Source organism: Typopeltis vanoorti, chromosome 1 (assembly GCF_054136105.1).
Source record: "Typopeltis vanoorti isolate ZY-2024b chromosome 1, IOZ_Tvanoo_1.0, whole genome shotgun sequence".
Lineage (NCBI taxonomy): Eukaryota > Metazoa > Arthropoda > Arachnida > Uropygi > Thelyphonidae > Typopeltis > Typopeltis vanoorti.
In genome coordinates this window covers 55,222,302-55,234,612 of record NC_143549.1, presented here as the reverse complement: position 1 = coordinate 55,234,612, position 12,311 = coordinate 55,222,302, and the positions used below count along the sequence as shown (strand labels likewise).

The window sequence follows — 12,311 nt, the reverse complement described above, 5'->3', positions numbered from 1 at the left end:
TGTATTTAAGTTTTGTCGATTTGGAAAAGACATATGACAAGGTGCCAAGAGAGAAGCTGTTCAATAAGTTACAATTATATGGTGTCAATGGAGTATTACATCAAGCAATACTTAGTCTTTATTCGAGTTGTAAGTCAGCAGTTAGAATTGAAGGAAGTACAGGAAGATGGTTTAACTAAATCTGGTGTGAGACAAGGATGTACATTATCCCCTCTGTTATTCATTATCTATATGGATCACATTATGAAGGAAAGTGGTATTAAACATGATATCAAAATTGGAGATGTTAATGTCAGTTCTTTGCTTTATGCGGATTTATGTAGATGTTATACTTCTAAATAAATCCGCTACAAGTCTGCAAGATTCTCTGACTAAATTGAATAACTCTTGTAATAGATATGGTATGAAAGTCAGCAATAAAAAGACAAAGACAATGAAAATAAGCAGAATCATTGAAAATGTCAACTGTGTTGTGAATGGAGAACCTATGGAACAAGTAAAACATTTCAGCTACTTAGGCACGATTTTTACTGGAGATGGTAAATTAAATATAGAAATAGACAACAGAATCAACAAAGCTGGTATGGTGGGAAGTCATTTGAATAAATTCATATGGAATAAGAGAGAAATTAGTCGGAACACTAAATTAGCTGTATACAAGACAGTTTTCAAACCAGTTTTAACTTATAGGTCAGAAGTAAAACACTTGACCAAAGACTAGAAACTGCAGATATGAGAGTCCTGAGAAAGATTAGAGGTGAACAGATAGCATCAATGGCAATATCATATTAAAAACGAGGATATTAGGAAAGAACTTGACAGTGCCAGCATTCAGGAATGCGTTAGCAGAGGTAATCTCAAGTGGTATGGTCACTTAAACAGAATGGGCGAGGAAAGATTAGCAAAACATGTGTTCTCTGCCAGGTTGGCAGCAAAACGACCCAATGGAAGACCAAGATATAGGTGGATTGATACAGTACAAAGTGCCTTAGACGATATAAATATAAGTTCTGATAATGTTGGAGTCTTGATAAGTAACAGACTGATTTGGAGGAAAATTGTAGATAGGAAGTTAGTAATGCTGTAATTTTTTTCGTGTAGTACTATCATATCCTGTACACCCCTTGAGGGTACATGGCAGGAATTTGATGATACTATGGCTACTCCTTCTTTTCCTTGATTGTCATTTCCTGAATATAACATTTTGTATTTATTGCTCAAAAAGATCTCACCAGTTTTTGTCTTTTTTTGTTTCAGTCACCCCTATTATGTCGATCTGGTACTTACGTAATTCCTTAGCTAGCTCAATTTCTTTGCATTCAGGCTTCTTATGTTGATAGTACCAATCTTTAACACTGGTGATGTTGAGTTGGGATGTGCTTTCAGATTTGTTCCAGTATCTGACTTTTCGCTGTTTGCCGTGGTTCCCTGATGAAAACAAAGGGTGCCTTGTTTATTTGGGCGATGCCCCAGCCGGCATGAAATTTTGTCATGTTGTACCATCATTTTGTATTTTGGTTTAAGCCAATAAGTATACAATTTGGTTTGGCTAAATCCCAAACTGCCAGCCCATCCTCGTTCATTCAGTATCCAGGTAGATATCCAACAGGGTGCATCATGGGAAGGTGAGGATTGGACATTAAGTCAGAAGCCCTGGTCGGTTCTCCGCATACCTTTAAAGGCTATGAAAAGATACAATGTTTGCTTGTTTCTCTCTTTCTCTCTAAAATATAGGTTGTTTACATTTACTGAATAGCACTTATATACAGAAGCAAGACAGATTTTGATTCCTCTCATTGTATGAAATAAATTCCACAGCTTTTTCTTTGTAGACATAAAATCATTAAATATAATAATAAAATAAGGAATGTATGTGATAAAGTTTACAGCATTTTAATTGTTGTAAATCGATAAGCAGAAGACACCAGGTCTTACCCAATCTTGAAGTCACCAGATGCAGGAGGAGGTAACCACAAGTGATGCTGACAGGACATCCAATCAGCCCAAATCTTTATAGCTGGGAGTATCTGGGCAAGATCTTCACTAATCAAGACAGAAGGATAATCATCTGAAGCCAGATGCTCTTGTGTTAATGCTATACCCCTTTCTAGCAACAAAGATATCATGGCAAAGCTAACTTGAAGTGCATTTTCCTGAAGTAATGAACGACATAAAGAGCTTTCATCTTGGTCTAAAGAAGGGGGAAAATAATTTTAGGTAATGAAATGTTTATTACACAATTCACTAATAAAGAATTAATCATAAAGACATACTATATGAATAGTTTTTTACTTATTTGTTTGCCCCCCCCCACACACACATTCCTCTGTCATCCCTTAGGACTGGTTGAGCCCTTCAAATGAGCGATTAGGTATGTATTTTATGATTGTAGATCCGTGTGTGTTCACGAGGCTGTTTGCCTGTTCTGAGGGACGAAAAACCTGCATTTCCAGGTGAAAAAAAAAAACGTCTACCTCTGTATGAGACTGGCCAACTCACCTTTAGTGAAAAGAGACCAGATAAAAGTTCCTCTGTGGTCTGGTTGATTGAGTGTTTAACATACCAGCTCTTCAACCAACAAGCTGCAGGTTCAAATACTGCCATGGGTGTTTGTGATTGTCTTTAGGCTGGAGATGAATTTCATCAGCAATTTCATCAGATATATGAAAATAAATATAAATACAAAAAAATCCTTAGCACACCCATGATATTAATCCCCCAACCGGCCATGATGTCGATTGACGTCCAGCTAAATCTGGATACGATTCTGTAACACCTGTTGAATAACATGGATAAGAAGTGCAATTTGGTCTCACTATTTCATCCACCTCACTGGTAGGGAGGTTAATGTTCTCTGGGAGGGGGGGGGGAATACATAAAATTCATAATGTAGGAATTTAATAATTTATTCAGATCAAGTAAATGAATTAAAGGCATGCTTCTTGTCTTCAATTAGAGTTATCGTACTCAACTGATTGAGCCAGCCAGTTAATTGAGTAATCAGTACTCAATTAACTGGCTGAATCAGATAACTGGATCACTTTCTTACTAGTTAAAAAATTAAGAAAATTAACATAGACAATTATTTATAGTTTTTTCTTTTTTTTTTTATATAACCGATAGTTGGTCTCTCCCCCCCCCCCCCCACACACACACAGCTATGAGTGCCTGATGCTAGATAAGAGGTGAAGGTTCCTAATCTGTGTATTCTGTGTGTTTGTGTGTGCGCGTGTGTGTGTGTTCTCTGTTTACTTTGCTAAGTTACAGATACAGAATGATTTTTTATGATAATGAATGGTTAAGCCTATCTTTCTTGAATGGTGTCACTATAAAAGAATCTTATGATGAAATGGTGAAATGCACCATTTTAAAAATGGTTTCATAATGGTATCATTGTATACCAAATCACGAATTCAATTTCAAAACAATTATGACGCACACATAACTCAAAGATAACCCGAGAACAATATGAGCACATATAAATAAAAACTAGTTAAGATTAGGAACCTTCAGTTGGCATCTTATCTAGGATAAAATGTATTAAACCTTAGTAATGGAAGTGGGCAAGACCAGCTTCCTGCCAATTTCCAAAATATTAGTGATAAAAAATGCTGCCTACTATATCTTTGAAGGAATAAAAGACAGTGGATAATTAAATTTCTTCATTTTCACAAAATTTTGTTTCCCAAATCTGCATAATAATGGAGACAGAATAGTAAAAAAAAAATAGACTGAAACCAAGACAGAAATTGGAACAGAAATTTTAAATACCAAATTGAATCCATGATAATGGCAATTATAATTATTATAATTCCAAATCATTTTGCCAGTAGAAATGGTTCAATTATAAGGGAAATGGAGGGGGGAGGGATTCAGCAGTCTGTTTCCCCCCTCAAGATTGCTGAGAAAATAAACAAATAAAGAAGGGAGGAATTCACCTGAATGCTACCTTTGGATGATCCTATTAGATGTTTCCAATGATTTAGCAACAAAAATAAAATATAATAAATAATAATAAATAAATAAAGAGCTTGTACATTCATAAATTCAACTTGCTCATAAAGAGCACTGTTTGCACCTGTGGTACAGGCATGCTATGGTTAATTATTGCCCTCAAGGAAGAGGTCATTGGAAACCTCTTGTAGCCATATCTTAACAACCACACTTAAGGAAATAGTGAAGTAATTGATTTCATGGTCAGGTAGAAGATGCATTTACAAACTTCCCCCATCAGCATTGCTATTAACATTATTAACTGAAAAGACAAAATGAATACCAAAAACCCTTAAGTCTAGCATTCAATGATGTTGAAAAAGCATTTGATTCAATATCAAACATTAGCTATTTTAGAAGACCTTAAAATTAAGGAATTGAAAAAACTTACATTGTTGGATTTATTCATATATATAAAAATTCAACTGCATCTTTATAATCAGGAATAGATATGAGATTTCCTATAAAAAAAGGGAATTAGACAAGGAGATGCCATTTCAGCTAAATTATTTACAGTAGCCTTTAAGAAAATTTTAAAAACCTGGATTGGGAAAATAGAGGAATTATGATAAAGAGGAAAGAACTAAATCACCTACGATTTGCTGATGATACTGTTCTTTTAGGAGACTCTGCAGAAACTTCAACAAATGATTACTGAATTGAATGCAGAAAGTAAAAAGAAAGAATTAAATATAAACAAAGACAAAACAAAAATAATGTATAGAAATACATTACCATAAAGCTAGTACAAATAGAACACCAGGAAATTGATGTAGTAACCTCCTATGTTTACTAAGGACAAAAGATCACAGTAGAGGGTGATTGTAAAGAAGAAATTATACATATAATTCAAACATGGTTGGATAGCCTTTGGAAAACACTATGAAGCACTCAATCTGCCTTAAAAGAAAAATATTTGACAGTTTTATACTTTGGGTCATGTCATATGACCCAAAGTATAAAACTGTCAAATATTTTTCTTTGATTAAAAAATTGACCAATAAGTTGAGGATTACCAAGAGGAAAATAGAAAGTTCACTACTCAGTATTACTATTCTAGATAGAAGTGCAAATCTTGGGTCAAAGCTCAGGCTATGATGAAAGATGTTATAACAGCCATTAAAAGATCCTAATGGCAATGGGCAGGTCATATTACAAGAAGTAACACTCAAAAATGAACAAATGGTATATCCTAGAGATGGAAAGGAAGAGATGGAAGGAGATACAAGAAGACCAAAGAGAATGGTGGGAGGATGAGATTAAAGAGATAGCAGGAACTCAGTGACATAGACAGACTCGAGATAGGAAAGAATGGAGGAGTTTGGTGGGGAAGACCTTCATCTAGCAGTGGACAGAAAATAGTTAATGATTAATAAAGCCCACATCAAATGCTAGGCAAAACCTCCTTATAAGCATCTGTCTGTCTGTCTCTCTTTTTTTCAATAACATATAGAATTAAAACTAAAATAACAAGAAACTAATCATCAAAAAAGTAGACAGATAAAAGTAATGCCATTCTAATCTGAGAATAAGCACAAAGCTTATTAAAATCTTACTTAAAGAAACTCCATCTACCTTAACTGGACTTCAATCCCATAACACACAGATTAGAATCATTCAGCTTCTCAATCAACAGATACGGTAATATGAAGAAAATGAGGAATTTCAGAGGAACATCAAAGCAGAAAATAAGTAGCAGACAAAGAGAAATGTTTGGGAAAAATGGAATAAAAGAGCAATGCTAACAATACTGGTAAGTAACAGTTGGACTTCTGTTCAGGCAAGACTAGTCATTATTAATACCAGGTTTCAATATAAAGACATATACATATTCACATGCAGAAAAGACATGGAAAGTCTCCTTGAATATGTTATTCTTGAAGCAATATCTTCACATTGCCATTAATATACAGAGATATACAGAGGACTGGTTTGAAATAGGAAGTGATCATTTTGCATTGAGAAGAATAAAAATGAATTTCACATTGAAAGAAATATATGTACAAATGTTTTAAAAGGTAAGTCAAGCAGCTTTCAGAATTGAACTATAGACTCAAATATCATCATCATGAAATTCCAGCCATGTACCCTAAAGGGGTGTACAGGATATGATAGTACTACATGAAAGAAATTACATCATTACTAACTTCCTATCTACAATTTTCCTCCAAATCAGTCTGTTACTTGTCAAGACTCCAACATTATCAGATCTTATATTTTTATCGTCTAAGGCACTTTGTACTGTATCAATCCACCTATATCTTGGTCTATCTCTGGGTCGTTTTGCTGCAAACCTGGCAGAGAACACTTGTTATGCTAATCTTTCTTCGCCCATTCTGTTTAAATGACAATACCACCTGAGATTAGCTCTGCTAATGCATTCCTGGATACTGACAATGTCAAATTCTTTCCTAATATCCTCATTTTTAATATGATATTGCCATTGATATCATCTGTTCATGCCTATAATCTTTCTCAGGACTCTCATATCTGCAGTTTCTAGTCTTTGGTCAAGTGTTTTACTTCTGACCTATAAGTTAAAACTGGTTTGAAAACTGTCTTGTATACAGCTAATTTAGTGTTCCGACTAATTTCTCTCTTATTCCATATGAATTTATTCAAATGACTTCCCACCATACCAGCTTTGTTGATTCTGTTGTCTATTTCTATATTTAATTTACCATCTTCAGTAAAAATCGTGCCTAAGTAGCTGAAATGTTTTACTTGTTCCACAGGTTCTCCATTCACAACACAGTTGACATTTTCAATGATTCTGCCTATTTTCATTGTCTTTGTCTTTTTATTGCTGACTTTCATACCATATCTATTACAAGAGTTATTCAATTTAGTCAGAGAATCTTGCTGACTTGTAGCAGATTTATTTAGAAGTATAACATCATCTGCATAAAGCAAAGGACAGACATTAACATCTCCAATTTTGATATAATGTTTAATATCACTTTCCTTCATAATATGATCCATATAGATAATGAATAACAGAGGGGATGACGTATATCCTTGTCTCACACCAGATTTAACATTAAACCATCTTCCTGTACTTCCTTCAATTCTAACTGCTGACTTACAACTCAAATAAAGACTAAGTATTGCCTGATATAAAGCCCTATTAACAACATATAACTGTAGCATTTGGAATAGCTTCTCTCCTGGCACCTTGTCATATGCCTTTTCCAGATCTACAAAACTTAAATGCAGATCTTTGTTATATTCCCATTATTTCTCAACTATCTGTCGTAAAGTGAAAATCTGATCCTTACAGCCTCTATTTGACCTGAATAAAGTTTGTTCTTCACCAAGCTTCAAGCTTTTCTTCGACAATTCTTCTCAACCGTTTCTCAAGTATACTTGCATAGATCTTGCCAGGAACACTCAGTAGGGAAATACCTCTGTAATTCTCACATTCAGTATTATTTCCCTTTTTATATATGGGTACTATGAGAGCTCTACTCCAATCATCGGGAATTCGTCCCTCTGTCCAGGCTTTCTGAACTATGCAGTGCAGCCACTGTAAGACTTTTATACCACCATACTTCAGCATTTCTGGTCGAATATCATCTACTCCTGCTGCCTTTAAACATTTCGAGCCTTTGATGGCTTTTTCTACTTCAAGTATGGATATGTATTCCTGACTGCATGCCTGGTCAGTGTTTTTTACCATTATGCTCTCACTGCTTGTTTCATTTAGCAATTTTTCGAAGTAATTACTCCATAGTTCAAGGATATCTTTTTCTCCCATTTTCGTGTCACCTTTATCATCTCTAACTACTTTTACAGCACTCTTTCCTCCGTTCCTTTAACTTCCTGCCACTGAATCTCCTTCTTCAACAACCTCCAGAATATTTTGCCACCTTCTTGATTTTTATTTTCTATATTCTTGCCAAAGTCCTCCCATGACTTTTGTTTTGCTAGTTTTATACAGTGCTTAGCATTCTTGCATTTGTCTCTGTATTCTCTAAAAGCACAAGCTGACTTATTTGACAGGAACTTTGATATGCTTTCTTCTTTTTCTTCACTGCCTCTTTAACTTCCTGTGTCCACCAGGGAGTTCTGATTTTTTTATCCTTGCAGACAACCTCACCACATGCCTCTCTGGCAGAATCAATCAATGTTTTCTTCAGAGTTTGCCACTGAATCTCCAAGATTTGATTCCTGTTCTCAAACTCTTGCATTTTTTCTTCAATAATCTTTGTGTATTTTAGTTTACAGTTCATCTGAGAGCTGCTCAACTTTTATTCGCTTTAAAACTTTCTTACATTTTATTCTTTTCAATATGAAATTCAATTTTATCCTGCTCAAGACTAAATAGTGATCACTTCCAATTTCAAATCCTCTGTACACTCTGGTGTCCTGCACCAGGGAGAAAACATCACTATCAACAATAACATAGTCAATGAGACTTTTCTTATTCCTAGCCTCTTCTCTCCATGTGAATTTGTGCACATTTTTATGTTGGAACATGGTGTTAGTAATAACCAGTACATGTCCTGAGCAGAAATCCAACAGATATTTGCCATTATTATTAGCTTTGCTCTTTTCTCCAAATTTTCCAGAAATATTTTTGTATGTCTCACAATCATTTCCTACTCTGCTATTTAGATCCCCAACAAGGACCAACTTTTCCTTTTTCATTGTGTCAGTTGATTTTTCAAATAGCATCAAAAAATTCCTCCACTTCTACCTTAGTAGAACCTTCTGTGGGACCATAGGCACAAATAAGTTTCATTGTCCAGTTCCCCATTCTCATATTTGCCCACATAACTCTACTTGAGGCTGACTGCCATTTAAGAAGATTAGCCTCGTATTTTGTGTCGAATACTATGGCTATTTCTTCTTTTCCTTGATTGTTATTGCCTGAATATAACATTTTGTATTTATTGCTTAGAAAGATCTCACCAGTTTTTGTCTTTTTTGTTTCAGTCACCCCTATTAAGTCGATCTTGTACTTATCTAATTCCTCAGCTAGCTCTATTTCTTTGCCATTCAGGCTTCTTATGTTGATAGTGCCGATTTTTAACTCTGGTGATGCTGAGTTGGGGGTTTGTTTTCAGTGTTTCCAGTAGCTGACTTTTCGCTGTTCGCCCTGGTTCCCTGGCGAAAACAACGGGGGGGGGGGGGGGGCCTTGATGAACCAGGCAACGCCCCAGCCTGCAATATACAAATATTACTCAAGAAAAAATGAACTTGAAAACAAGAATCCAACTTTTGAGACTCAGAGCACTGAAAAAACATTAATTCAGTCAGAGAGGAATGTTGGTAAAGTTATTTGCAATGACAGCATAATATGAACCTCATGGTGGAATCAAGAAGTTAAAGAAGCAATCATGAAAAAGAAGAAACATATCAAAAGTTACTAGCAAGTCAGTCAGTCGGTAGATGCTCTGAGAGAATAAGCACAAAGCTTATTAAAATCTTACTTAAAGAAACTCCATCTACCTTAACTGGACTTGAATCCCATAACACACAGATTAGAACCATTCTGCTTCTCAACTTCTCAATCTAAAGATATGGTAATATGAAGAAAATGAGGAATATAGAGAAAAGCATTAAACTGTTTGTAAAAAGAAGATAAACAAGCCACAGAAAGATTTTCATAAGAATATAGACATTTAACATCACAAAGATGGAAAAAGTTGTAGTGGAAAATGTCCTATTGAAAAAACTTAGTGGAAGAAACAGTAATGTAACAGAAGGAAGAGATGAGAAAGTGACAAAAACTGAAGATAAAGGTATTCAATGACTAGTCATTATGCTAAATGACTAGTAAATGAAAAGTGACAGAACAGTGGTGGCGAATATTCAAGATAAATGTAACCAGGATTAAAATTCTACAGTGAGTAAAGAGCATAATTCAGAATGGCTGGCGAAAAGATCTAATAGCAGATAATGGAGTAGAACTCATATAATACCCATATATGAAAAGGGAAATAAAACTTTATTACATTTATGAAATAAGGGAAATTTCAGGAGTTGCCAAAATTAGATTTCACTTTAAGACAAATAGCCGAGAAATAACAGGAACATACTCAAGATTTGTACTTTAAGTTTTGTACATCTGAAAAAGGCATATGAAAAGGTGCCAAGAGAAAAGTTGTTAACAATGCTATAATTACATGGAGCAAATGGGACATTATATACAGCAATATATATAGTCTATATTTGAGTTGTAAGTCAGCATTTAGAATTGAAGCAGTCTATGAAGATGGCTTGATCAAAAATCAAGTGTAAGTCTAGGATGAGGGAACCTCATTTCAAAATTAGAGATGTTCATTTCAAGTCTTTACTTTAAGCAGATGATGTTATATTCTTAAATAAATTCAGTACAAGTCTGACTGATTCCTTAACTAAATTAAATAATTGCTATAAGAGATCTGGATGAAAATCAGCAATAAAAAGACAAAGGCAATGAAAATAGGTTGAACATGGAAAACATCAACTATATTCTCAATTGAGAACCTACAGAACAAGTAAAATATTTCAGCTATTTAGGAATAATTTTTAGTTAAGATGCCAAATTAAATATGGAAACAGACAACAGAATAAGCAAAGTTGATGTGGTGGAAAACCAGTTGAATTTATATTTATACATTCATATATATTAGCCAAAATGCTAAACCAGCAGTATACAAGATCATGTTTAAACCAATTTTAAACCAATCACCCATGTGGGTGGTTGTAGCAACTTGAAAAAGTTCTATATTGATCTCAAGAGATAATGTGCAATAAGTTTATAACCTTTTGTGAGATGGGATTTTTATTACTAAAAAAATAAAAATAAATAAAAATTAAAAAAATTAAAAAAAAAAAAAACTTAAGTCATTTTTGCCAAATTTAAAATAGTTATTTTCAAGAAATGTCACTTGAATAGAGTGATAATTTCTTACTATAAAAATAAATAACTATAGAAATTACTTGATGAAAAAGACAGAATTAATTTATCCTAGAAGTCACAAAAAAAAAAAAAACCAACCTTTAAGTGAAGTATTGGTAACAGCAAACATATTAATGGTCATGAGTTGAAGTAATCGAACTGAACCCATTGGAATTGGAGTGCATTTTAGAAGTGATCTGAACTCGAACAACATCTGGTTTACAGTATCCAGAAATGTTTCCATGCTAAGGGAGATGACAAGAATGAAATAAATCATTAGTGTAATAGAAAACAAATACTTCATCTACCATTACAAATTAAATTATAAATATGGAATATAACTATGAACTTCATTAAAAATAAACACTATCAGTGTCATTATTTATGTCAACAAATAATTCAATAAAATCCTTAGGAATTCTGCTGCCATTACAATCAGGATAACGGCATATCACAGCTTGTTCGCTTCAATTGGGCCTATAGTTAAGGTTACATCAATAGCAAAACTGTGTGTGTGTGTGTGTGCGCGCGCGTTATGTCTGTTGCCCAGGAAGTGAGGAGTCAATGGCTTGACAGAGCATTAATTTTCACTAGCCTTATAAATGCCAGAATAACAAAATCTGCTACATTCAATACAGTAAACTTGATACAAAACAGCTAGAGGAAGCTGTTTTGTTATCAAGTTGACTTGGATAAAATAAAATGTGATAATTAAAACAGAAGTCCCACTTGAAAGGTAAGAGTGGATAAAAAAAAGGTGGATGTGTCATCAAAGTCTGAAATTACAAATCAATTCCAAACCTCTGAATAAAATGCCATGATGAAAAAAAATCTAATACTATACACCAGCAGTGGCATAGATAGAGCATTTGCCGTCCCTCTCAATACACACCAAAAATACTACAAAAAGTCAAAATGACATATAGGGAAATAAATTAACACACTATGTATATTTTTGAAGTAAAACCTTAATTTCAACATTCTAAAATGTTATTTTTCTTGCTTTTCTGTTAGCAAAATTGTCGATGATATTGGCGAAGTCTATTTCATAGTAATATAGGTAATTCTTAATCAATTTTATTTAGAAAAACTCCTCTCACAACTAGCAACACTTAAAGCAATTGTGAGGAAAATTCACAGTAGTATTACAATATCTGGAGTTCTCGAGACTGTATTTCAGAAATAACTGCAAAAGTTCAGAAAGGTTCAAAGTGCCTTCCTGAGCAGAAAGCCCCCCCCCCCCCCCCCCCCCCAAGCTACACCACTGATATATAAATGAATATTTTTATGGCAGTTTCAGATATTGAATTTGGTTGAAAGGAATTAGCATTTCAATTCAAAAATTGTCGGCTTGCTTATGTTTGACTCGTGCGATCTTTTGTTAATACCACACCAACCATATGCACATCTTCATAGCTCCTCTATCTTT

The 12,311-nt window shown here is 34.2% G+C and overlaps 1 protein-coding gene across 1 annotated transcript in view; it reads right to left on the bottom strand.

The window, feature by feature from the left end:
- LOC150109990 (telomerase-binding protein EST1A-like) overlaps positions 1-12,311 on the bottom strand; it is a 478,068-nt gene that overhangs the window by 227,341 nt on the left and 238,416 nt on the right. Inside the window, exons 10-11 of the mRNA XM_090390470.1 lie at positions 10,982-11,127; positions 1,936-2,191 (exon numbers count right to left, since the gene is read on the bottom strand). Of these exons, the coding sequence (XP_090246596.1) occupies positions 1,936-2,191; positions 10,982-11,127 (402 nt within the window). The remainder of the gene's footprint in view (positions 1-1,935; positions 2,192-10,981; positions 11,128-12,311) is intronic.